Below are 25,940 nucleotides of genomic sequence, written 5' to 3'. Positions count from 1 at the left end.
ACTCGTTTATGTAAGTTATTCTTCCTATGAATGAGAGAAATCTTATGCAACTGGGATCCTAAGATGACGGTATTTCAAGTCTATTGTGTACTGCTAGTCTGTCAAGTGTTTTAACTAACTCACACAACATCGAGGAATTGATTTGAGATATTGGCATCGCAGTTGCATGTAAAGATTGATATATATACAATTTTGGCCTAATTGGATTTCTTTTCTTTGTTTCAAAAGTGTTTGAGGGAAGGAATTTAGAGGTCCTTTTCAATTAAATCGTTTCAAATGAGCAATTTTCTTTTGTGTTATTAATCTAAAATAAGTACGTACAAACTATAAAGGATGTGGAAAGGTTAAATTGGCTTTGATTCACGTGTTTGTTTTGATGTTTAATTGGAAAGGTTAATTGCACAAATCCACCACATGGTTTTGTCGTAGATCAATATTACTTACTCATGTGGTCACTCTTTGTGGTTAAGCTTGTTGTCAATCTCAATTTAATTCGAGCTTCACATCTAAATTCTGTCTAATTCAGACAAATGTTCACATCATTTACATGGATAAAAGGATTCTAATGACACTTTCTTCACTAATAACATGGAAATGGATAAATGGTCAATGGAAATGGATAAATGGTCAATTAAAATGAAGTACGAATACTCCGAAACATTTCGTACTTCGAAAAACCATATAATTTGATTCGAGCTTCACCTCTAAATTCTCTCTAATTTAGACAAATGTTCACAGCATTTGCACGAATAAAAGGATTCTAATCACACTTTCTTCACTAATAACACAGAAATGAATAAATGGTCAATTAAAATGAAGCATGAATACTCCGAAACACCATATAATTTAAACGGAGAATTGGATTCAACTTGATATTGGTTGAGCTTTAACTGTAATGATTTCTGCCTTGAAAAGTAGGCATATTATCAATCACCATTCAATCAGGAGCCAGTCCAACACACCAAACACGGCTACAAAACAAGAAGCAGGATTCTCTCCCTTCTCTTCTCTCCCCTCCTCTTACATATTAGATATTATTTTTTATCTTATTGTCTCTATAAAAATATCAACATAAAATATTGACATAGTTAAACCGTAACCGTTCAAATAGAAGAGAAGGGAAAATAGATTATGAAGCCTACAACCTCGTCGATTCATAGAAAAATCTTTACAGTCCATTCACCCATCCGTGCAAAGATTAAAATACCAAATTTCACACTCCCCAAAACAAAAGAAGAAGAAAACAAAAGGAATTGAAAGCTAACACAGAGCTCTCCATAGTCACCCATTTTCCAGAGAGAAAGACAGAAAGCTGCTTTCGTTCTTCTGAAAAGCCTGAGGAAACCAGACCCAAATCTATCGTTGATTCGGATTGTTATTCGGATTGGACGGAAATGAAGCTCTCTGCAAAACCCATGTCGAGTCCGGGTCGGACGGACAAGTTCCCGCCGCCGTTGGTGAGGTTTCTGAGGACCAACGTCGGGAGCAGAAGCAGAGCCCGGGTGCGTTCGAGCCCAATGTTCGTGAGGAAGAAGAACACACCCGCCGTTGAAACACAAGAGCCGTCGTCTCCTAAAGTCACGTGCATGGGGCAAGTCCGAGTCCGGAGGTCCTCCAAGCAAGGCGGTTCGCGGCCCCGGCGAGCTAGAGGAACTACCGGAGCTCCTTCCCGACGGCGATGCAAATGGATCCGAACCGCCCTGTTTTCCCGCCATTTTCCCGGGAAAATCAAGGCCAAGTCTTTTCGACCCGTCTGGCGCAAATGGGTACCTTTTTTCCAACTGGGTTTTTGCAGAAAGGGAGAAGTCAAAAAGGACCCACCAAAGATTGAATCGAAATTTGAAGACCCAATTGAAGGTCGTTCAGATGGGGAAGATTTTGGCGAAGAACAAGGAGACCAAGAATTCGAAAGAAAGGAGAAAGCTTTCGTCGTTTCTCCTTCTTTGTCCACGCCGCCGAGGAACGCCTTGCTGTTAACCCGATGCAGATCTGCGCCTCACAGGTCATCGTCTCTGGCGAGCAGATTTTGGGGTTCGCCGGTGAGAGCCGAGGAAACAGAGGAAGAACAGAAACCCACGTCGGAAAGGCAGTCGATTTCGGATGAGGAAGCGAGATTGGAGTCGGAGAGCGAAGAAAAGTTGGAATTTTTCAGGGAATTGGAGGGCGAAATTCGAGAAAGAATGGCGAAATCGGCGAGCATCGAAGATAAAGACGGAGACTTCGGCGGGTCGGCTCGGCCGCTGATACTGACGAGGTGTAAATCGGAACCGGCGAGAACCGCGGCGGAGAAGCTCGACCCGGAGTTGGGTTTCTGGAAAACGAGAAGGTTGGGAATTGTTGATTCATGCTCACCGAGTGTTTTGTAATTAATTATTAGTTGTTAATTAGTCTCATTAGTGTTTAATTCGTTTTTTAATTTTTTGGTAGCTGAATTAATGAAAATTTATTGATGATAGTTGTCTGATACCGTAATTTTATAGTGATTAAATATTGAAAGTGTGTATATTCACATCTATGGTCGCACGAGGGAATCCCTATCGCTTTCCTCTGTAATTAGTCTTTAGTAAATATAAAAAAGGAAAACTAATGAAAAGGGCTTGAAAACTTTGAGTTTTAATGATAAGGACAAAATAAAGGGTAAAGTGAATAGTACCAGGATTAACTTTTAGTGTAAAAATGTAATTTTTCGTTAAAATGAACAGTACTGGATGGTTTTCGTTAAAATTCCCATATAAAAAAACGCCTTTGAGCGGTAGCTGAAAGTTGAAACAGTGAAATTGCTTTTGCTCTGTATTTGTTATACCTAGCTTTTCGGCGGAGAAACAACATATATGAAACAGACTTATTGAAAGCAGCATTTGAAATTGGACATACTGAGAGGAACATAGCTTACTAACCTTTCTATCCAACTTATTTTTTTATTGTTCATTTAATGTCAATCCGCTTAATTTCTGAAAAATTTTCTGTTACTTTAATTGTCTGTTTAGCGTTCATCCAATTTTACTAGGCATATATATCTTCGTTATTAAGACTCATGACTTATAAGTTGGGGAAAATTTTCTTTCTGACAGGAATACGGATGAAACATCACGTGTTTTTAAAGAAGTGATGAAATTTTTTATTTTTGAAGTTATTAACTTTTTAACATATGTATCTCACATTTTGTATAATGACACGTGATATATCACCTCATGTATCGATCACACTGAAAAATCTCTACATGATCAACACCTCATGGTCATCGTCATGGACAACCTTACTTAATGGAAGAGGATCCTCTCCTGACCAACTCATCTAGGCCATTCAAACTTAATTCAACGATTGCAATTATTATAACTTTTAGAAGGCGTCCATGTTTGGAGTCGTTGGATTAAATTTGAATGGCCCATATGGGCTGGTCAGGAGGATCCCCATCCTGAGCTCGGGAGAGGATCCTCTTCCTTACTTAATACCGTCTTTGATGCCGTTGAATTGAAAATTGAACTCAGTTTCTGTTCTCGAATTTTTGAAAAGTGCTCTCATGGAACTGTTTTCGGTGTTTTCTTTTTCTTTCTGTTTTGTTTCATGATAATGTAGGATAAATTTTTAGTTGTAACAGGAATACAAATGGTACAACACGTGTTTTAATAGAAGTGGTGAAAATTTTTATTTTTTAAGTTATTAATATTTTAGCATATATATTTCACCATTGTATAATGATACATAATGTATCATTCCATGTACTGATCACATTGAAAATTTCTCGTAACGTATGGGGCATAATTACTGTAATGCGCACCCATTGGATACGCTGACCTACTTTATTTTTTTTGGTGACAAGTTAGGCTCATATACTATTATTCGTTCAGAAGGTGACTACTTCTGCATTTAATACATGTTGCTTGGTACTGTTTTGCTACACTAATAGCGTGCTTGGGGGATATTTTATACAGACAAGGATTGTCTGCCCTCTCGTGCCTTTCTGTTTGTGTGATCACAATTAAGCCAAGTCAACATTTTATATTGTTTTTTTTATAAATATAATAAAATAAAAATGAATAGTAATATAAAATATTGACGTGACTTAACCGTGACCACACAAAACAGGAATGCACGGGAGGGCACCGGAAGTAAGAGGGCAGACAATCCTTTGCCATTTTATACTCTCAAAATTTTAACCGTTAAATTTTTTGCAGTGTTCAAAATCTAATTGTCTTGTACTTTGAAGCGCTATAAAATCTTTTATGCATGGGTTGAATTTGCTTATTCAAAACAAAAACACATTGAGGAGATAATAAGGGCTCCAATATATAGCCCGACTCGTAAATGAATGTGTGAAACATGAATTCAAACTTTGTATGTGAGAATCCAACGCAATGCGCTTGATGCACACAAAAATACATCTTCTCGATCCAATGCATTGCGTTGACTCTTGCAAAGAAAGATACATGTTGAACATGAATTTCAAACTTTATGAATAAAAATCTAACTCAAATGAGCTTTACTCGTAATAAATATGTTCACCTCATAACTACTCGACTTAAGTGATGAGTGTTATTATAAGAACATGCATATATCTACTACATCCCCTATGCTATGCCAAGAAAGGGTATGTACGCACACTAAATCAAAATTTTCAAGCTTCAATCGTAAAATTTATACAACCAAGTGGTTGGAATAATATATGTTGGAACTTGTGAGTGGGACTCAGTCCCACATCGCCCAAACATATTTCTAAAGTCCTCTTTATAAGTGTTTTCCCTCCTTTATGGTTTGAAAAGAATTGGGCTAAAGCTATGGATCTTGGACCTTACAAATGAAGGTTTGGGTGTATATATTAAATGTCAAAGATGGGCCTTGGGCTTGGATTGACGGAAAAACACAAGTTTTATTTTTTCGTTTTGAATTTTTGGATTCAGTTTTTCCAAAAGGATAAAACTAAGGGAACAGTTTTTCCAAAAGGATAAAACTAAGGGAACAGTTACGTCAGTTTTGTAACTGATAAGGATGAACGGTTGCGTTTGTTCAAGTTAAGCCATTATATATATGGCAGTCCGCTCAGAAACGAAATAGATCAATCCAATCGCTCCTTTTACTCCTTATAGAGAACAACACTACCAATTCGTCAAGAATCCAAGTTCGTGTGCAAGAACTTGGATTAGATAGTTGTATCCTGCAAGATAGACGTCCTTTGAACTACTGCACTGGTGTAGGGGCGTATTTCTGTCTTAGGAGATTGCTCTGCAAGCCTCTATCTGCAACGATCAAGTCAGTTTTTTGTGATTTACATGCAATTTCGTTAAGTGTTAACATTTTGATATATTACATCTTTGTTGAATTTGCTATTTGCAATAAACTCTGCAAATTTTATATATATTATATAAGTAACATTTGATTGGTTATAAGTTATAACAATATATATTGATCACTAATGATTAATCTAAGCTTCACTATTGTATAAATGGAGTGGGGGTGCCATGTCACAATAAACTTGTTTTATGTAAGTTGCTTTACATTGCGATTTGTATGGACATAATATTGAGTCTCCCACTGGCTATAAACCTTATGAACATAACACGTATGAACATAATGCGTCATTCCAGGGTCCAATTGTTTCCAGCCGCAAACTTAACAGATTGAATTTGAATGACCTGCTAAACCCATTCGCTGCCAACTCTAGACTGAGATGATAGATTAGTCGGAGGATCACCTCCAGGCGTTGAAAAAACGACATAAGCGACTAGAGAATTTTAATTTATAAGGTCCTAGCTAGCTCGGCTTTATACTCTGAAAATACTGGAGTCTGAACGGATCATGGCAACCTTCTCAGCCCTCCTCCTCCTCCTCCTCTTCTTCTCTCCCATTTCCGCTCTCGACTTTCTCTTCAACTCCTTCTCCAACATCACCAAAGGCACCGACCTCATCCTCATCAACGACGCCCAATTGGACGCTGCCGCCATCTTCCTCACAGACTACACCAATATGTACACCTTCGGCCACGTCTTCCACCCAACCAAAATCCCCATGAAACCCACTTCCAACTCCAGCTCCGTAGCCTCCTTCTCCACCTCCTTCGTTCATGGCGGAGATCGCGAGCATGGGACGGCTGCAGCACAAGAACTTGGTCCAATTGCGGGGTTTGTGCAGAAGGGGAACGAGTTGATGCTGGTGTACGATTACAAGCCCAACGAGAGCCTAGATGGGTGGATTTTCGGCAAGCCCAAGACTGTTATGGGGTGGGAGAAACGGCAGCGCGTGGTGGTGGATGTGGCGGAGGGGCTGAATTATCTCCACCACGGGTGGGACCAGATGGTTGTTCACAGAGACATCAAGTCGAGCAGTATTTTGCTAAACGTGGAGATGAGAGGGAGGCTTGGGGATTTTTGGCTGGCGAAGCTGTACCGGCACGGGGAAGTACCCAATGTGACAAAATGTAAAACCATTTTATGAATGACAATGAATTATGCCAAGAATTATTGAGAGAATAATTGACTTGGCATACAAGTTAATAAAATTTGTAGGATTCTCGGTGCCTTAAGGAAATAAATATATTGGAGTCCTAATTACATGCAATCAATTAAGGGCCTTTATTAAGTAAATACAAGGAATGAGAGTCATGATGAGACTTAATCTTATTGAAGAGAGAGATTATCACTCTTACTGATAATAGGCTAGTTTTAGTGAAACTCTAATATGATAAAGTGAGGATCATACATACATACATACATACATACATATATATATATCAACTGAGGAAGTCCCTGCTTCCACACAATTAGATTTTCAAAACTAAACCCTATTCAATAGTAGAGATCGTTGTTGTGTGCTGGAAGTAGAGGACTACTTTTGTTATTCATTTAATGGCGACTCCATCAGGTAAGTCATCCTTGCGATTAATGTGATGCTATGATTTGGTTGTTACTGATCTTTTTGTTCATGTTGGTAATCCTAACACTGCGTTGGTAATATTGTTAGGTTAATTCTTATGTAATTCTTACATGTGGTATCAGAGCCACCCAACGTGGCTAGGGTTCTTTATTTTTACTAAAGGAACAGAGGTATATATATTTGATTCTGGTTAAATCAATGCTTCCGCTATACTCTGACCAATTCATCTGCAATTTCTTTTAAAATCAATTGCATGATGAATAATTACATGGTATTCTTCGAGTTGTGTTTGTTACATTTATGCAGAGAAGTACCTCCATTCAGAGTAATGAAAACACTTGGATGATCCTGGTTAAACGCTTCCGCAATCCTGAATGAGTTTGTTGTAAACTTGCTGCATATTTCACACACATCAAAACTGGTACTTTGCATATTGGCTAATTGCTTCCATCCCTAATTAATTAACGTATACATACATATACATGCTTGTACAAATCTTCCTCGGAAGAAATGCTTGCAGAATGGCATCAAATAGAAGGAGTATCAGACTTCAACAAATGAAGTAAAACTTTAGGAATAAATATCATTTATCTATCACTAAATGACTTGACAGATAAATTGATGATTGATTTTTATTTTGGATGAACCATGTGAGTGTTTGCTCAATGGTTCTTGGTTAGAGGTTCAACTGATTAACATAAGCTTGAGACGCAAATATTTTTCCGGCGGCTTTTGGCTTTATTTGGCATTTTTCATTACAAATTCTCTCCGGAAAGGTATGAAATTGTTCTTCACAATTTAATCTATACCTAATTTGGTTGAATTGAAATTAAGCTTTTGGTTCCAACTAAATCGATTAAGTTAAGAGTTCATGCTTCTGCTTATGTTTAAAAATTTTAAATTTAAATTTGGAAGGTTCTCTATTACAATCTTGTGATATTATTTTGAGTTGATGGAAATTAACCTTATAGATACTAGTTTCCTGGGTGAGCCATTGTACATGATTTCATACTTTAAAATTTGGATTTGGATACCATGGCACTAACATGTTGATAGGAGCATATTTATGTGACTTAGTTGGCTTGTTTTTGTGCATTTATGTCGTGTTTCCTTAGTTATTTTAATGTTTAAAGTCATTTTCATGTGTTTTCAGACTCTAAGTACAAAGTATGCAAGAAGATGCATTTTGGAGGCCTTTGGAGCATGTTTCGGGCTTGGAATGGATAGCAAATGCATGGGCCAAGTGGATGGACGAATTTGAGAACTAAAGAGGCCAAGAATATGAAGAATTATGGTCCAAAAGATGAAGAAAATAGCCCAAAAATCTGTCACCCCAACTTGCATTCCTTGCCATGCAAACCACATAGAATTCCCTTTGGATTCCATGCCATGCTTGATCACTCTTGTCCCCTACATAATTTTTAATTTCATGCTTCAATTCATTTAATTATTACACTCAATTGCTTGTTACCTCTTGTTCCCTTCACTCATTAGATTTTAGACAACATTTACATCCATTACATGCACCAATTGATGCTCCATCATTCACATTTAGAATCCCATGCCTTGTGTACCACATGTTGCTGCACCTTTGACCCATTTATTGACACATTTTCACCTCCCTTTCCATCTCTATGCAATGTACACAATCATTCATGCTCCCTAGCTTCAAGACCACTCCATTTTACCCTTCACACTTTGCATCATCACTTCATTTTCACCCTTGGACCATTGCACACCACACACACAAATTACCATGCATTTCATCCTTAACCTAACCTGATTTTCTAAGGTTTTTGGGGCCTATAAATACATGTTTACACCCCTTGGCCAAAGGACAATCCCCGATATTCATCATTTTATCACAGAAATTCGTCCATACACACCCTAGGAAGCAAAACACCCCAAAAACACCATTCTAGTGCCTAGAAAACATAAAAGCCACTCCACCTTCTTCCACCCTCTTTGCCTAGTTCTCTACCACTCCCCAACCATCAAACACTCTTCCACTCTCACCCTAAACCCTTCCACAAAATTCCCCATCCATTCTACACCATAAATCCACCCAAAAATCTGTCCACAAGCTTCATGCCGCAAGCAAGGGAAAGGAGGAATCTTGGATGCACTTGCTACCAAGTTGGAGCATTTTAGGTGTTTTCTTTCCTTTGATTTTAATGTCTAATTTTATGTATCTTTGCTTTGTGAGTATGAGGAACTAAACCCCTCTTAGTTAGGGGGTGATTCGAAACCATGTACATGCTTGCAATATGATTTGATTACATTCAGTTGTTATTTCATAAGTTGCGGATTCAATTCGTTCATCTACTTGATTGATAACTTATTTGTGTATGTTGATTGAGAGTGCACGCTTAGTTTTCATGCATGAATATGATGCTAGATTATGAGGGAGTTTCACCTAATAGTTACAATCTTATAATCACAAGTAGTGAAGGTCGCTTGAAAACGATCGCGTTGAATGAATTCTTGGCACTAGTTTCATGCTCATCATAGTAACGAATGCCTCGTCAACACTTATAGTTCTCATTGTGCTTCATGATTCTTGATTGTATCTTTATTGTGCTCATCACGTAAGGAACCTTTGAGAAATGCTTTGAATTGTTGTATGCGCTTTTCCATCCAATTCATTAACTTAAGGAGAACTTGAAGGTTAATTTAAGCGTATCTAATTAACTTGGGGTGTTGAGTCTCATAATTTATTGAAAGAACAACTGAAAATCATTTTGTTTGCAAGTGTGTCATGTGTGGAGAAGAACCTCCTAACTAGCCTTTTATCATCCTTTTCATCCAAAAACGTTTTACAATCTGTTTTGTTTTAAAGTTTCTGTTTTGTTTTCAATTTTCGTCCAAAACAAATCCCCCTTTATTTTGAAGTCTTAGATTAGTTAGAAAGTGTTTTGATTTGTGTTTCTAAGTGTTTTGATTCAAGTTTTCATCCAATTTCGTCCAAGTTCTTGTTAGGTTCTCAAAACTGCCCAGAAAGTGGTTTTTAGGCAGTTTTGAGTCATTAGGTTGCTGTTTTGAGTTTTATGTTTGTTTAAGTATTTTAAAGTATAGTTTTGCATTCTTTGAGTCTAGTTTAGTGTTTTAAATTTTGTTTTTACGTTTTCAAGTCAGTTTCCAAGTGATTTAGCAATCCCTCCTAATCCCCGGCCTAGAACGATCCCTACTTACATACTTTACTACAATTGATAAAAAGAGGGTTTAATTTTGTGTGTTAACTTATTTTACGCATCAAATTTTGGCGCCGTTGCCGGGGATTAGCAAAGTTGCTAATCCCTTGTCTTGAGTCTTGTTTAAATTGTTTAGTTTTTATTTTATTTTTTTATTTTTTTTATTTTTATTTTTTTATTTTTATTTTTATTTTTTATTTTTATTTTTTATTTTATTATTTTTTATTTTTTATAATTACCCTGTTTTGTTTACTTATGATATTTGATTTAGTTTTATTTCTTTGATATCAGGTACTAAAAGAAGTAAGACATGGCAATTGCTAATCTTCAAGCTCAAATGGCAATTCTTACTTCTCAATTATCACAGTACATCGAAAGGACCACAATACAAAGCACCCCTACATTCGATGTGTCCTATACGCAAGGATATCAAGCAGATCAACATCCACAAAGGAGTTGGGAGAGTTATCATGATCATAATCAATCAATGAACAACTTGTTTTCCAACACGTATAATTCAGATTGGAGGGATCATTCAAACACTATGTGGTGGGAACCTCAACCAGTTCAACACGAAGGATATTGGCAGCCATATAATGAGTTCTATTCAAGCCCTGCTCAGCCACCACAACCTTATACACAATATACCCAACCAAACTCAGGTTCGTCAATAAATTATGAACAAATTCTTAATGAATTAAATTCTTTGGCGCAGGGCTCACAAAATCAAGCCAAGGAGGCTCAACAAGGAGAATATTGGCAGCCATATGAGGAGTTCTATACAACGCCTATGCAGCCACCACAACCTGCCCCGCAACAATTCCAATCAAATTCAGGTTCGTCAATAGATTGTGCTCAATTTCTTGATGTACTAACTTCTTTGACGCAGGAATCACAAAATCAAGCCCAAGTGATGAGCGAATTGAAGAATCAAATGGGAGAGATCGCGGAATTCATGGGGCAAATGCAAGAACAAAGTGAAGTAACTGACTCAACTGTTGAAATTATTGAAGCTAACAACTTGGAAAGTGGCATAGAGGTTGGAGATGAACCCAAGATGTCCAAACCAAGCCAAAACATGGATGAACAGTTACTGCTCGAAGAAGAGGAGGATAACAAGGCCACGGCAAAGGAAGAACCACCATTGCTGCAGCCTACCCTAGCCCCAACACCCTTGCCGCATCCCCATATGCTCTCTATGCAGTCCACTACAACCAAGGTAAGCCCAAATTCAATTCGTCCTGACCCCGTTCCACTAAATGTCTTTATTCCTTGCAGGATCATGCAATCCAAGGAAGAAGAGGGTGAGAAAGGCATCTTTGAAACCTTTCCAAAGAATCAAGAGAAAGAAGTGGATGGGGAATGTCTAGAATGCATCAAAGAGGATGTGCTTGAGACAACCATTCCTAAAGAAGTTGAATTTTATGACATGGGACAAGTCCCAACCATCACATTCAATTTGGCCAAGTCCAATATCCCTGAAACTTTCAAAAATGTGGTGTTTGTCATTGATTTCTTGTCGGACAAAGCAAGTAAGCCATTTTCTCCAATTTCGATTTTAGTATATACTAACTTGTTGATTTTGATGATTCAGGCACCTACACTAGAATTTAAACCATTGCCGGATCACGTCAAGTATCACCGTCCATTCAAGGATCAATTCCATGCTATGGGCCCTATCCAAGTTTAGAAGGAAGTATCGTCCGGCTGCAAGACGTTAAAGAAAGCGCTTCTTGGGAGGCAACCCATGTATTCAAAAAAAGGAAGATCTATGAATCGCTCTACAATCAGTTTTGCGTTTCTAAAAACCTTCACTTTTCTGCATTTTTATTTTGCCATGATTGTCATTTTTTTATTTTTGTTTGTTTAATTATTTTTGGTTATGATTTTCTATTTTGAAATATTAACAAATATGCAAGGGATTTTTGACATTAAACTTCATGAAATGAACAGGAATCTGGGAAATAAAGAAACATAACATAATACAAGAGGAAGAGCCTTCACAAAGGTTGATTGGGAGAGGTCGCAATAGTCGGCGGAGTTGCAGTAGTCGGCGGAGTCTCAATAGTCGGTGGGGCCACGGAAGGAGGAGGTATCAGAGGTTGATCAGTTGGAGCTTCACTACGCGGTGCCGCCCCAGAAGACGAAGGCAGATGCGGTTGGAACAAACCCACAAACCTCCGGTGATCAAGTAAAATCTGACCATCATTTTCCTGCAGCTGGTCAATTTTCCTCTTCATGTTTGTGGCATAACTGTGTGCAAGCTTATGCAATTGTTTATTTTCATGCTTGAGTCCTCTAATCTCCTCTTTGAGACTCTGTATTTCAGCCACCAACGATTCAACATGACGGGTTCGAGCAAATAGGCGTTGGGCCATGTTGGACACAGAACCCGCACACTGCACGCTAAGAGCCAGAGACTCCTTAACCGCCAATTCATCAGACCGTCTAGCGAGCAGTCTGTTATCTCTTGGGGTGACAAGGTTCCGGGCCACCACCGCAGCGGTCATGTCATTTTTCATCACCGAATCCCCAACGGTGAGAGGACCAGTAGGGGATATGAAAGATGGGCGCCATATGTTGTCTGGTGAAGGCGGAGCTGCCTCTTCACCAATGTTCAAGTCAAAACGACGATCGGAAGGGCCAGACATTTTCTGAAGGTGGTGAAGAAAGAAGAGAGTCGGACTGATTAAGATTTTGGAAGTTTACAGGAGGGAGCTCAAGTGTGTTGTGGAACAAAATTAACGCCTCTATAAAAAGAAGAAATCAAAGAGGCGCTCCTCAGAGAAGCGTCCTCTCGCAAATCGAAGAGTCGGGGCTCCTTTCTCAAAAGTCGGATTCTTTTCTCAAAAGAGGCATTTCATTTCTTAAAGGCTGGGCTTGCTCAGAAACCACGAGCCGAACACCGAATTTCAAAAGATCAAATTGTCCAGACGTGTCGTCACCCGTCACATGCAACTGGCAGCTTTGCGGAAATTACGGGCAGCTTTGTCAGAAAGCGCGTAATTTTTACTATTCATCCATCCACCGGCTGCCGACAATGAGTGAGGGAATAGTTCCGGTTGTGAAGAAAAGTCCTATAAGTATCTACCTTCGCCTTCCACAGCAAAGGCACACCCTCTCAGCACTTCTTCATCTTCGAGAATGTATTTCCAACACACCCTCTCAAGTCACTATGTATTTCTCATTCCCTGGGATACCCCTGCAAACAACCCATCCAGAGCAAAAGTATTTCATATCATAAAGGTTGAAAGCAAGAGTATCTCATATCATGCATTCTCCATGTCCTTTTCCTTGTCTTTGTTCTAACCTGCAGGACATGGAGAAATTGCTCTCGAGTACTCGTCTTCCACTGCTGATGTACTTCCAAAGAAGCTGCCACATCTACCTGAAGAACAGATAAGGCAAGCGAAAATGATACCAGCAGCATGTGGAGACAACGTACAGAAGAAACAAGCAGAGAAGAATGCAGCTCGTACAATCAACCCAGCACAAGGAGTCCGAGCTGAAGAACTAGAGAAGCTGCCACATCTGCTTGGAGAACAAATAAGGAACTGCAACATCACCCCGTTCAAGATCAAAGCTGTGGAAAGTCAACAAGATCAACTATCTCCAAAACCAGATTTGCGTTCTTAAACTCTACTCTGTCTGGTTTTTACTTTGCCATATTTGTCATGTTTATTTGTCGTTTATTATTTGCTTGTTTTTGGTGTGAGTATATGCTTGAAACATTGAGGACAATGTTTGATTTAAGTGTGGGGGGGGTAACCATTGTTTTGCATGAAATTCGTAGAAATTTATCACCCATTACTTCTAGTATTGTTCTTTGTTGTTTTAAGTATTTTTAAGCTGTTTTGGAGTGTTTCAGTGTGTTTTGACATAAAAATCCGAAAATTCATAAAAATTTGAAAAATTATTTTTGAAAATCCCAAAAAGAGTTGTTTTTGTGTGCTTATTTGTGTCTTAGGGTACCTTCCAACACAATGATGAGGATTCAGTTTGTAATTGCATGACTGTTAAAGAGAGTTATAAACATGGTTGAAAGTTTGATTTACTCTTTATTTATGCGTGGTTGTGGTTATAACTTATGAAATCACATGTAATCATAAAAGAAAAAAAAATTAGTTTTTGTAACATGCTTAAAGGAAAGAACTCAAACTAACGCTACAGCCTTGTGAGACTTGAGCTTAAACGTTTATTTGGAGAGTTAAAATCTGTGCATTCTTGTTTTCTAAAGTCGTTGCATGATCTCATTATTCTTTGCTTGGTTATTACTTAGAAGGCGTTTCATCATTTAGTTCCAAATGCTAGAACTCATGCCTATTTCATTCAAAGCATGCTATTGATTTGCATAAAACATATTCAAGATGAAGTTGTGTAGTTACCACCACCAAAGCCAAACTGCCATGTATCCCATATCGTTATATGTTTAAGTTAACCCCATTGAGCCTTGATAGCCTACATTCTTTGTTAAACCACATTATCCTTACCTAGCCTAGTTTAGGACCATCCATACCCTTGTTCTTGAAGCATAGTAAAACATGATTCAAATTGAATTTGTTTTGATTAATGTATGGCAGAAAACAAGTGTGGGGGAAGTGTGAGTTATTATGCTTGTTGAAAAGAAAAGAAGAGTTGAGAAAAAAAAAAAAAAAAAAAAAAGTTTTAAAGTGCTGCTTGTTGAAGAAAGAGTCCAAAACATAGAATTCGGCCCTAATTATTGCCTGAATTTTCCCTTTGTGTCTAAAAGCTGATTTCTGCAATCTAAGTGAATTCTAAGTTTCAATTTCATTACTTTACTTGCTATTGCTTTAAGAACGATTGTTATCCTTATCCTTCATTTGTTAGCCATCACCCCAAGCCCCGTTACAACCCTTAACTTCATCTTGAGTGTCATGCGTTTCAATATGTGGAGTTTGAATTTGGTATGAGCATATGGTGTCACTGGTTCTCGCATCTAAGTAGTAGCATTCCATTCATGAGATCATATCTAAACATGCTTATTAACTCCAGAAATTGCTTTCTTTGTGATACATATATGTGAGCGTTCGTTTTCATATCTACATCAATCTTCTCACATATAACTAGTATAGGGTGTGTAGTTAGAAAATCTGAGTGAAAATTGAGTGCATATCTTGTAAGGAATTGAGTGATTTTTCTAAGGCATGTTACTACATCAAAAACGTTATTTTAATCGATTAATTGTGAACAAGTAAGTGGTGACTATGATTAAGTACGTGCTTAAGTGTGAAGATGACTCAAATCTGTGGGGATAATGATTTTTAACATGTCATGTGCATTGGAAATCCCTGAGGCAAATGTTGGAAGGTTTAGGTTGTGTTTTATTTGTTTTGTTTCGTTTTATCTCTTTGTTTTGCTCGAGGACTAGCAAAAGCTAAGTGTGGGGGAATTTGATAGGAGCATATTTATGTGACTTAGTTGGCTTGTTTTTGTGCATTTATGTCGTGTTTCCTTAGTTATTTTAATGTTTAAAGTCATTTTCATGTGTTTTCAGACTCTAAGTACAAAGTATGCAAGAAGATGCATTTTGGAGGCCTTTGGAGCATGTTTCGGGCTTGGAATGGATAGCAAATGCATGGGCCAAGTGGATGGACGAATTTGAGAACTAAAGAGGCCAAGAATATGAAGAATTATGGTCCAAAAGATGAAGAAAATAGCCCAAAAATCTGTCACCCCAACTTGCATTCCTTGCCATGCAAACCACATAGAATTCCCTTTGGATTCCATGCCATGCTTGATCACTCTTGTCCCCTACATAATTTTTAATTTCATGCTTCAATTCATTTAATTATTACACTCAATTGCTTGTTACCTCTTGTTCCCTTCACTCATTAGATTTTAGACAACATTTACATCCATTACATGCACCAATTGATGCTCCATCATTCACATTTAGAATCCCATGCCTTGTGTACCACATGTTGCTGCACCTTTGACCCATTTATTGACACATTTTCACCTCCCTTTCCATCTCTATGCAATGTACACAATCATTCATGCTCCCTAGCTTCAAGACCACTCCATTTTACCCTTCACACTTTGCATCATCACTTCATTTTCACCCTTGGACCATTGCACACCACACACACAAATTACCATGCATTTCATCCTTAACCTAACCTGATTTTCTAAGGTTTTTGGGGCCTATAAATACATGTTTACACCCCTTGGCCAAAGGACAATCCCCGATATTCATCATTTTATCACAGAAATTCGTCCATACACACCCTAGGAAGCAAAACACCCCAAAAACACCATTCTAGTGCCTAGAAAACATAAAAGCCACTCCACCTTCTTCCACCCTCTTTGCCTAGTTCTCTACCACTCCCCAACCATCAAACACTCTTCCACTCTCACCCTAAACCCTTCCACAAAATTCCCCATCCATTCTACACCATAAATCCACCCAAAAATCTGTCCACAAGCTTCATGCCGCAAGCAAGGGAAAGGAGGAATCTTGGATGCACTTGCTACCAAGTTGGAGCATTTTAGGTGTTTTCTTTCCTTTGATTTTAATGTCTAATTTTATGTATCTTTGCTTTGTGAGTATGAGGAACTAAACCCCTCTTAGTTAGGGGGTGATTCGAAACCATGTACATGCTTGCAATATGATTTGATTACATTCAGTTGTTATTTCATAAGTTGCGGATTCAATTCGTTCATCTACTTGATTGATAACTTATTTGTGTATGTTGATTGAGAGTGCACGCTTAGTTTTCATGCATGAATATGATGCTAGATTATGAGGGAGTTTCACCTAATAGTTACAATCTTATAATCACAAGTAGTGAAGGTCGCTTGAAAACGATCGCGTTGAATGAATTCTTGGCACTAGTTTCATGCTCATCATAGTAACGAATGCCTCGTCAACACTTATAGTTCTCATTGTGCTTCATGATTCTTGATTGTATCTTTATTGTGCTCATCACGTAAGGAACCTTTGAGAAATGCTTTGAATTGTTGTATGCGCTTTTCCATCCAATTCATTAACTTAAGGAGAACTTGAAGGTTAATTTAAGCGTATCTAATTAACTTGGGGTGTTGAGTCTCATAATTTATTGAAAGAACAACTGAAAATCATTTTGTTTGCAAGTGTGTCATGTGTGGAGAAGAACCTCCTAACTAGCCTTTTATCATCCTTTTCATCCAAAAACGTTTTACAATCTGTTTTGTTTTAAAGTTTCTGTTTTGTTTTCAATTTTCGTCCAAAACAAATCCCCCTTTATTTTGAAGTCTTAGATTAGTTAGAAAGTGTTTTGATTTGTGTTTCTAAGTGTTTTGATTCAAGTTTTCATCCAATTTCGTCCAAGTTCTTGTTAGGTTCTCAAAACTGCCCAGAAAGTGGTTTTTAGGCAGTTTTGAGTCATTAGGTTGCTGTTTTGAGTTTTATGTTTGTTTAAGTATTTTAAAGTATAGTTTTGCATTCTTTGAGTCTAGTTTAGTGTTTTAAATTTTGTTTTTACGTTTTCAAGTCAGTTTCCAAGTGATTTAGCAATCCCTCCTAATCCCCGGCCTAGAACGATCCCTACTTACATACTTTACTACAATTGATAAAAAGAGGGTTTAATTTTGTGTGTTAACTTATTTTACGCATCACATGTCGTATGCAGGCACACAAGTTCATATCTTAGTTGAATGTATGAATTAATTCTACAGAAACTTAGAAGGTTTAGAAAACTTTTCAAGTCCCAAATCTTGCGATCCTAAGGAGCTTGAGCTATATGTACATATGATATCTTGTTCACATGTTAAGTTTTCTGGACCATATGCCCAAATTGGGGTTGTGAGGATTTTCTTCAATCACTTTTAATTGTCGTTTGTTCTAATCCGCTGCATAATTTTGAGTAATGGATTAATAAATATAATTTTTCCTTCATTTGATATATGTAATTAGATTTCAGTTCATGTCTACTACATTTGTCCTCTGTGTTTACTGATCTTCGTCTTCAAACATAAAATTAGATTAATTGAGACCCAATTGATTTTAAGAAATTCCTCAAATAAACACATTAATGCCGTGGCCATTTTGGTTTCACTTTTGAATTGTTTTCTTATCTTAGAAGTGATTTTGATATATGACAATGGACATGCTAAAGGTTGTTCTAAAAACAAGACTATGATGTTCTATTTTTGTTTCTGATCTTGATAGACTTCCATAACTCCAAATATTATGAAATTTTGTCATGTTGTAATATTGAATGAATTATAGACGCTGGTATTATTTTTTCCCCAATTTTTGGACAAGAAATGAATTTATGGTAAATTTTAAATGTTACACTATGTTGCTGGAATTCTGCACCATAGTCTATTTGTGACATTATTTTGATATATTTGTGTAACTCATAAATTCATAAACTTTTAGTATGATATACATTGATATGTTTATTTTAGGTCTGGAAATGTTCACGCACATTGGTTTGAAAATGACTTACTGGTGAATTTTTAACCTCGGGACTATACTGCAGAATTTACGCAGCTTCTGCAGCACATTCCATTTCGATTTTATTTTTAGCCCACTTTTAAGATTGCAAAAATTATGGAACTTTGGGTAACAGTAAATTTATATGTCTACTTCATTTCTGAAAATCTTCATGCATATTGGAGAAAAATTGAATTTTTGGTGAATTATTTAGTCTCCAGTATGTACTGCAGAATTTTTGCAGTTTCTGCAGCACATCCCATTTCTAATTCTCTTTTAGTACACTTGTAAAGTCTAAAAAATTATGAAATTTTGGGAATTAACAGATTTGTATGTTTACTTTATGTCTGAAAATCTTCATGCATATCGGATGAACAATGAATATTTGGTGAATTTGTAATATCAGATCTGTACTGAACATTTTCTGTAGTTTCTCAAGCACCTCTCTTTTTGAATTCATGTTTGGCTCGCTTAAAAATTTTACAAATTATGAAATTTTGCGAAATAGTAGCCATATATGCATACCTAAAATTTTTCATGATAATCTAAAGAGAATTGAGTTTTTAGTGAATTTGCAAACTAAAGTAGTACTGCTGAATTTTGGTACTTCAAAACTAGTTTTGTTATGTGATATTGTTTCACTGATTTGTGCACATCTATCGGTACCGATTATTATACAAGTTTATGGTTCCAATATGTCCTTATTTTATGCAAATTCTCAATACTAATGACTTTTATAGACAACACTGATTAAATTTTGATTTAAAGATGTATTGGTTTGTTTTGCTTAAACCGATGTTTTGTTTGGTCATCAATTCTGATTATGATGATAATTATCTTTTGAGAGAAAATTGAAAAGTTGCATCAGTTTAATAATTGATCATTTTGGTCCCTATCGAATAACTGAATAACCATGTTTCCTCTTTCGAGAACTCTATTGTTCAATGTCAATAATAGCATACTTTTGTGTTTGATTGAATCTTTTAAGAATCATTGAATATCCAACAAAACGGTTATTTAATACTGTTCTAAAGGATTATTTTGAAAAAATTAGAATTCTAATTTATATGGTGAATACTTTTGTCCCAATGGGAATTTCAGGAAATCACTCACCAATTATAAATTAGTATTATAGCAAATCATAAAGTACTTCTAACATATTTTCATATGGCCAAAGCTATTGAAGCTATATGTATTTGGTGTATGTTATGTTTTGGCAAGCTATGTAGGTATTTTCTTTGCATGATTAGTTTCAGCTTGATAGGTGCATTATTGATCACATTTTCACTTTAATTATCCCTAAGTTTTGTTAAAGGAACTGGTCTTAAAAGATCCTTATTACTTTCATTTTCTTTGTTTCAGCCAATCTGCGCATGCAGGACGTTTTTGGGTGATAATTCGATTTTCTGGAGGAGTTTTGATGCAAGGCCAATTGGAGAAGGAAGCTAAGGGGCGGAAGATCATTGTGTCCAAATTTCATAAATTTCCATGAAGCCAAACGTTCCAGTTTTCGAAGTTAATCCCGTAGAAGTAGTTTTCCAGTTAGAACTGCGCAACTGTAAGAGAATGAAGATTGAAGGCTTTCCCAATTTTTCATAATGGTGTGTGATATATGCTTGGAAAGATAAGAGATCAAGCTACGTTTCCCATATTTTTACAGAATTTTCCAGAAGGGAAATTGACCCCAAATCTGGTGTGCAAATCAGATGCTGTGTTTCCCAATTCAAAAAGGATTCTTTCCTAATTTCTCCCATTGATTATTTAGGAATTTTCTTTCTTTTAGGATAGGTTTTTATCAGACTTTTGAGGGTTTTACTAGAATAAATAGAAGGCCCTAAGTCGTGCAAAGAAAAGGAAGGAAATCTAGCGTGTTTTACCATTCTTTTCCGGGTTTTATCTTTTCCATGACTTCTTTCGTGATTTTTATTATGACTATGTGTAACTAAATTACTTTTTTAAGGTTTATGATGAAGCCATGACATGATTATTCCCGAAGTATCTTGTTGATTATTATTCGATTACATGCGATGTTTAGTTCTTAATCTTTGTTCTTAATCTATTCTAGTTTCGAATGTTCGTGTGACAGGCCATCATTGTGAACTTGTTTCTAGATAACTAGATAAATCTAGGAGGATGACCAATATCAATTAGGTTTATTGGAACTAAGATTAAGGAGAGTAGACAAACTAGTGAGGATGGCCAATATGAAACTAGTCCTACTTGGTTGACATAATTCTTTAGTGCTTAATGGGTTTTTATGTTTTAACTGGATGCCTGACCAATAAGACACGTATAAACACATGAGTTGATGCCTGACCACGGATTAATTCATACCTTAGAAAGAACAACCTTAAATATTGGCATGGTAATTCGATAGTAATTGGCTTGAAAAAAAAAGGGAATAAGATTGTTGTTGGTGGATTCATGACCTTAGGCTTTCATCACATTAATTTCTTTTAAACTTTCATTCGTTGCATGTTTTCGTTATTCATATTCCTAGTTTAATTTGAAGTTGAAGTTTTAATTATTTTTCATAATCAAATAATCAATCATTCATTTCCTATTTAAGTTAAGTTTCACGTAATCAACTAGTTGAATTGGTATTAAAAGCAATATTTGTGGGATCGACCTCGTATTTGTGTTTATTTCTACAATTGATTCATGCGCTTGCGAGTTTAATTTGGTTTAGATTAATCTATTATTTAGGTTAGTTTAAATACACATCATTATCCAAAGGTGTAACAATCATGCAATTTGCGGTTGGTTCGATCCTCCACAACTCGACCACTTCCATGATGAATCTTGCATAATCGAGAATGAGTAGGTAAATTTACCAATCTTTTGCCTTAATTTTCTCTGAGTTCTAAATTGGATTAAAATTATTGTTGGAAAATTGATGTTATTGAGATATCTAAGTGTTTATCGACTTTGTTTAAGAATTAAAACATAAATTTTGAGTTTGGATTCTCTTATTAGGTTTCATTTTAATTTATGACCTAATCTTTAACACATATGTGAGTCTTCTCTCATACACTAAAATAAAATAAAATTTGTAGTCATTGCATAAGTTTTTATTTATGAAACTTTTAATTCTAACGTACTTTAAAAAAAATTATGTATTTGATCTTTATTGATTCAACTACCCTATATTTTGTTATATGAAAACCACTTTCTCTAGTGTTTAATCTTGCAATTTTGAGGAGTGTTTGCCCAAGTGGGAGAAATAATATTTTATGGGCTTCACACTCATTAATTTTGCATCCATTTAATGTCATGTTGTGGGAAGATAAGATGTACATTATCATACTTGTTTATATTTTATTGGTTATATATGCAACTAATCTTGCAGGAAATTCAAGAAGGGTTAATAAGTATATTTTGCTCAAAAGTGTTTTGCTTATTAATTCTTGTTTGTTGTTTAAGAAATTGGACTTGTGATTTATATGTTATTGATGGATAATTAATCTGCTCAAAAGTGTTTTCTTATTCAGTACAACTATAATCAATGTATAGTGAAACATGGAATTGACAAGATTGTATATACTTCATCTGCTCAAAAGTGTTGAAGCTATACGTTTGCCCTTCTATTTTATGTTTTAGCTATGCAAACCTAATATAATTAGTTTCTGTCCAAATATGATTCTGGAATTATATGCTTTTGATGAAATAAGAAAACATTTAGTTAAAGTTTTCTATTTTTGTCAAATGTTAGATGAACAAAACTGACCAAATGATTTTGTATAATTTTTCAATCACAAGAGTCACTTCCCTACAGATATCTAGAATAAAGATGTTGAGCTCACAAATTTACGTTCTAAACCCCATGACTAATGTTTTGCTAATGGGAGTATTTGAAAGGTATCTGTTTATTTTGTAGACATTTACGAAGTTTTGTTTTACTCTCTTAATCAGTGGGAGTAATAATAATTTATCTATATAATTTTGTCTCTGTTAATCAATGGGAGTAAGAGATTACCTTTTGTGTTAAAATTTTGAAGTGTTAGTGGCTGATACTTTAAGAGTAAATTTTGTTTAAATTCTATTCACAAGTTTTAATAAGAGGTCCGGATTTTGTGAACAATATGTCGTATTTTACTTGTTGTCTTATTATATTCTAAATTGACAGAAAAGTAGGATTTTGTTACCAACCTTGTTGAGTTCTTTTGTGAACTACTTTTGTACTGAAATATATTTTCATATTTTCAGTTCGACTATTGTGAGCTAATGTTTTGACTATTAGCTCTTGATATCATGACTTTGTTAGTAACATAGTGTTTTGAGTTAAGTGTGCATGTAATCATGGAGTGCAAGGAATTGTCCAATTTGTGCCTTGTTTTCTTTGGTTCTGCACTTAGTCTCAAAGTGACAAGTTACTTGAGAAGAATGATTGAGTACTTTAGTGGACTCAAGTGATCACCATATATATATTTATCTCGTTGAGGTATTCTCATTGACATTCAAATGGGAGACTGTAAAACCATTTTGTGAATGGCAATGAATTATGCTGAGAATTATTGAGAGAATAGTTGACTTGGCATACAAGTTAATGAAATCTCTAGGACTCTCGGTGCCTTAAGGAAATAAACATATTGGAGTCTTAATTACATGCAATCAATTAAGGGCCTTTATTAAGTAAATACAAGGAATGAGAGTCATGATGGGACTTAATCTTATTGAAGATAGAGATTATAACTCTTACTGATAATAGGCTAGTTTGAGTGAAACTCTAATATGATAATGTGAGGATATATATATATCAACTGATGAAGTCCCTGCTGCCACACAATTAGATTCTCAAAACTAAACCCTATTCAATAGTAGAGATCGTTGATGTGTGCTGGAAGTAGAAAACTACTTATGTAATTCATTCAATGGCGACTCCATCACGTAAGTCATCCTTGCGACTAATGTGATGCTATGATTTGGTTGTTATTGATCTGTTTGTTCATGTTGGTAATCATAACACTGCGTTGGTAATATTGTTAGCTTAATTCTTATGTAATTCTTACACTTGGCACCTGAGTTTGCAACTGGGGCGATGCCCACGACGACAAGAGATGTTTACAGTTTTGGCATGGTGTTGTTAGAGGTGGCGCATGGAACGAAGCCGATTATGATGAAGGTTGAGGAAGATGAGGTGGTGTTGATTGATTGGGTGAGGGGGTTGTATGCTTGAGGGAGGGTGGGTGAGGCGGCGGACTCGAGAATACAAGGGCAGTATGAGGCGGAGGAGATGGATACCACTTTGAAGCTTGGGCTAGCTTGTTGCCATCCTGATCCTATGAGGAGGCCTAACATGAATGAAATTGTTTCAATTTTGGTTGGTGAGGCGACAGCCTCTATCGCACCCGCCGTAATGTTGTCTGAATTATCAAGGGGTGATAATAGTATCTGCGGCAGAGACGACAGTAGTGATGATCAGCCTATGGAAGTGAAATCAGTGTCGGAAGTGGCACCACGAGTGCAAGCAGCATGTTGTTTACAAATTTGAAGCTCCAGAATGCTTTCTTGTTGTACTATACCAGCCTTGTTATCAGAAATTTGAAGCTCTAGAATTTGACATTAAAATATGCAGATTGGAAGTTTGGAATTCCGCATTAGATTACATGTCACTTAAAAATGCTTCTACTTGGATGATAGAACTGTTTTTTTCTCCTTTTATTTTTATTTTCATAGAGGTTTGAAGGCTTGGTTTCACAAAGAAGGTGTGTACTAAAGTTTGCAGACGAAATTTACATAGCATCCTCTGCTTTGCATGCAGAAGCAAAGGCTTTGTTTAGTGGTTGCAAATTAACCTCAAAAGTTTTAGTGTAAAAACTCTATTGAATCTACTTCTCGACAGCTTTCAAAGAGGAAAGTGGGAGTTATTCCCTACCCTTTCCAGGATTATGGTGGTAAGCAATGGTTTCCAGTCGGTGTCGTGGCGCAGGGTTCCAAAAACAGCGGATGCTTTGCATCGATGGCAAGTCAGATGATGCACGGTGAAGTCTGGTATAACAGGTAGGGATGACAATTCTAACCATTAAACCCGACAACCATGGATAATCGCCCGAATGGATTGGATTTGGGTGTGAAAAACCATCTTCTTCTTTGATCAATGTCATTCCCAGAGATGGGTTGCCTTGTCCTCTATAGCTAGACTTCTTGCTCTTGTACCCTGGTTTTCTTCCTTGGTGACTTAATGAATTATCCCTTGGACCAAAAAAATAATTCAAATCATATATTGTTACTTCATGTATTGAGCAATTAGACATTAGACAGAAAATGCCACAGGATCGGGAATTTTCAACCCTAGAATATATGTTTGGTGATTCAAATAACGACTCTTGTTGAGATTGAAAACAAAAGAGCCAAGGCCTTCTAGATGCATTAAAATAGTCTAGTCTGCGATTGATGAACCACGCATCATACAAGGTAAATACAATTATGGCAAGCATGATCACAAAATATATAAATATGCTCCAGTACCATGCTATACAATTTATATGATTTTTCTTTATAGTTTCAAAGTATTTATAGAAAAAAACTGTTGAAAATAAACTAATGGACAAATAAAATATAACTATGAACATTATTTTATTAAAACAGATTGTCGAGATGGCTACAATCGAATGACTACATCTTGGAGGGTGTATTTAATTGGAAATTTGAGAGATTTTAATAGAGTTTAATTGATTTATAGAGATTCCATATAAAATTTTGATGCAATTCCCTCAAAATCTCATAGGAGATGTGAGATTTTTGGATTTTTAAAATACACTATGAAATCTCTCAAATTCCCTCTAATTCCTCCACATTTTTCAAATTCTTTAAAATCAATTTCTAATTGAATACACTTGGAATGTTATAAACTTTTTTAAAATCCTAATTGAATACACCTAGATTTCTTTAATAAACTATCTTAAAATCCTAATTGAATACAGGTTGAATTTCAGAGAACCACTTAAAATTCTAATTGAATACCCTAAATTCATAAAAAGAATTAAAATCTCTCAAAATGCCAATTGAATACAACCCTTCTTGATTGTCTTCTTATTCTATAGAGTTACAAAGTACCATATATATAGAAAACTAGTCTAACTCTTATAGGCAAAGAAACGAAACCCTAACTAGGATGGGCTAAGTCCAAATCCTAAACTAACAAGCAAATCCCAAATATTAAAATAAACCTAAATACTAATACTTTTCAACACCTCTCGTCGAACTCATGGCGATACATGACATGAGTTTGCCAAAGTAGATGTGGATGCAAGCTTCATTATACTAATTCTCGATGCCAATTCCAATACGAAATTATATCGATGCAAGTGCTAGATTTCAAATGCTAGTGCAAGATTCCAATTTCAATCCAAGCTTCCGAACAAACAAAACTTCAATTTACCACATACACAACGTCACTCGAGTGGTCGCAAGTCCAAGCTCTCGAGGAATCATTATGTGTG

General features: G+C 36.2%; 2 protein-coding genes across 2 annotated transcripts; both read left to right on the top strand.

Annotated features, from left to right (window-relative positions):
* The first annotated feature begins 892 nt into the window (after positions 1-892).
* LOC103413706 (uncharacterized) lies at positions 893-2,455 on the top strand. The gene has a single exon (XM_008352148.4). It carries the CDS (start codon positions 1,395-1,397, stop codon positions 2,364-2,366), a length of 972 nt encoding a protein of 323 aa, XP_008350370.2. The 5' UTR covers positions 893-1,394; the 3' UTR covers positions 2,367-2,455.
* Positions 2,456-5,578: 3,123 nt separating this feature from the next.
* Positions 5,579-6,556, top strand: LOC114820119 (L-type lectin-domain containing receptor kinase S.1-like). The gene has a single exon (XM_029090452.2). The coding sequence runs from the start codon at positions 5,794-5,796 to the stop codon at positions 6,427-6,429; it is 636 nt and encodes a 211-aa protein (XP_028946285.1). The 5' UTR covers positions 5,579-5,793; the 3' UTR covers positions 6,430-6,556.
* The last annotated feature ends 19,384 nt before the right edge of the window (positions 6,557-25,940 follow it).

The sequence above is a fragment of the Malus domestica genome, chromosome 12 (genome assembly GCF_042453785.1).
Source record: "Malus domestica chromosome 12, GDT2T_hap1".
NCBI classification, from domain to species: Eukaryota; Viridiplantae; Streptophyta; class Magnoliopsida; order Rosales; family Rosaceae; genus Malus; species Malus domestica.
This window is presented reverse-complemented; position numbering and strand designations above follow the sequence as displayed.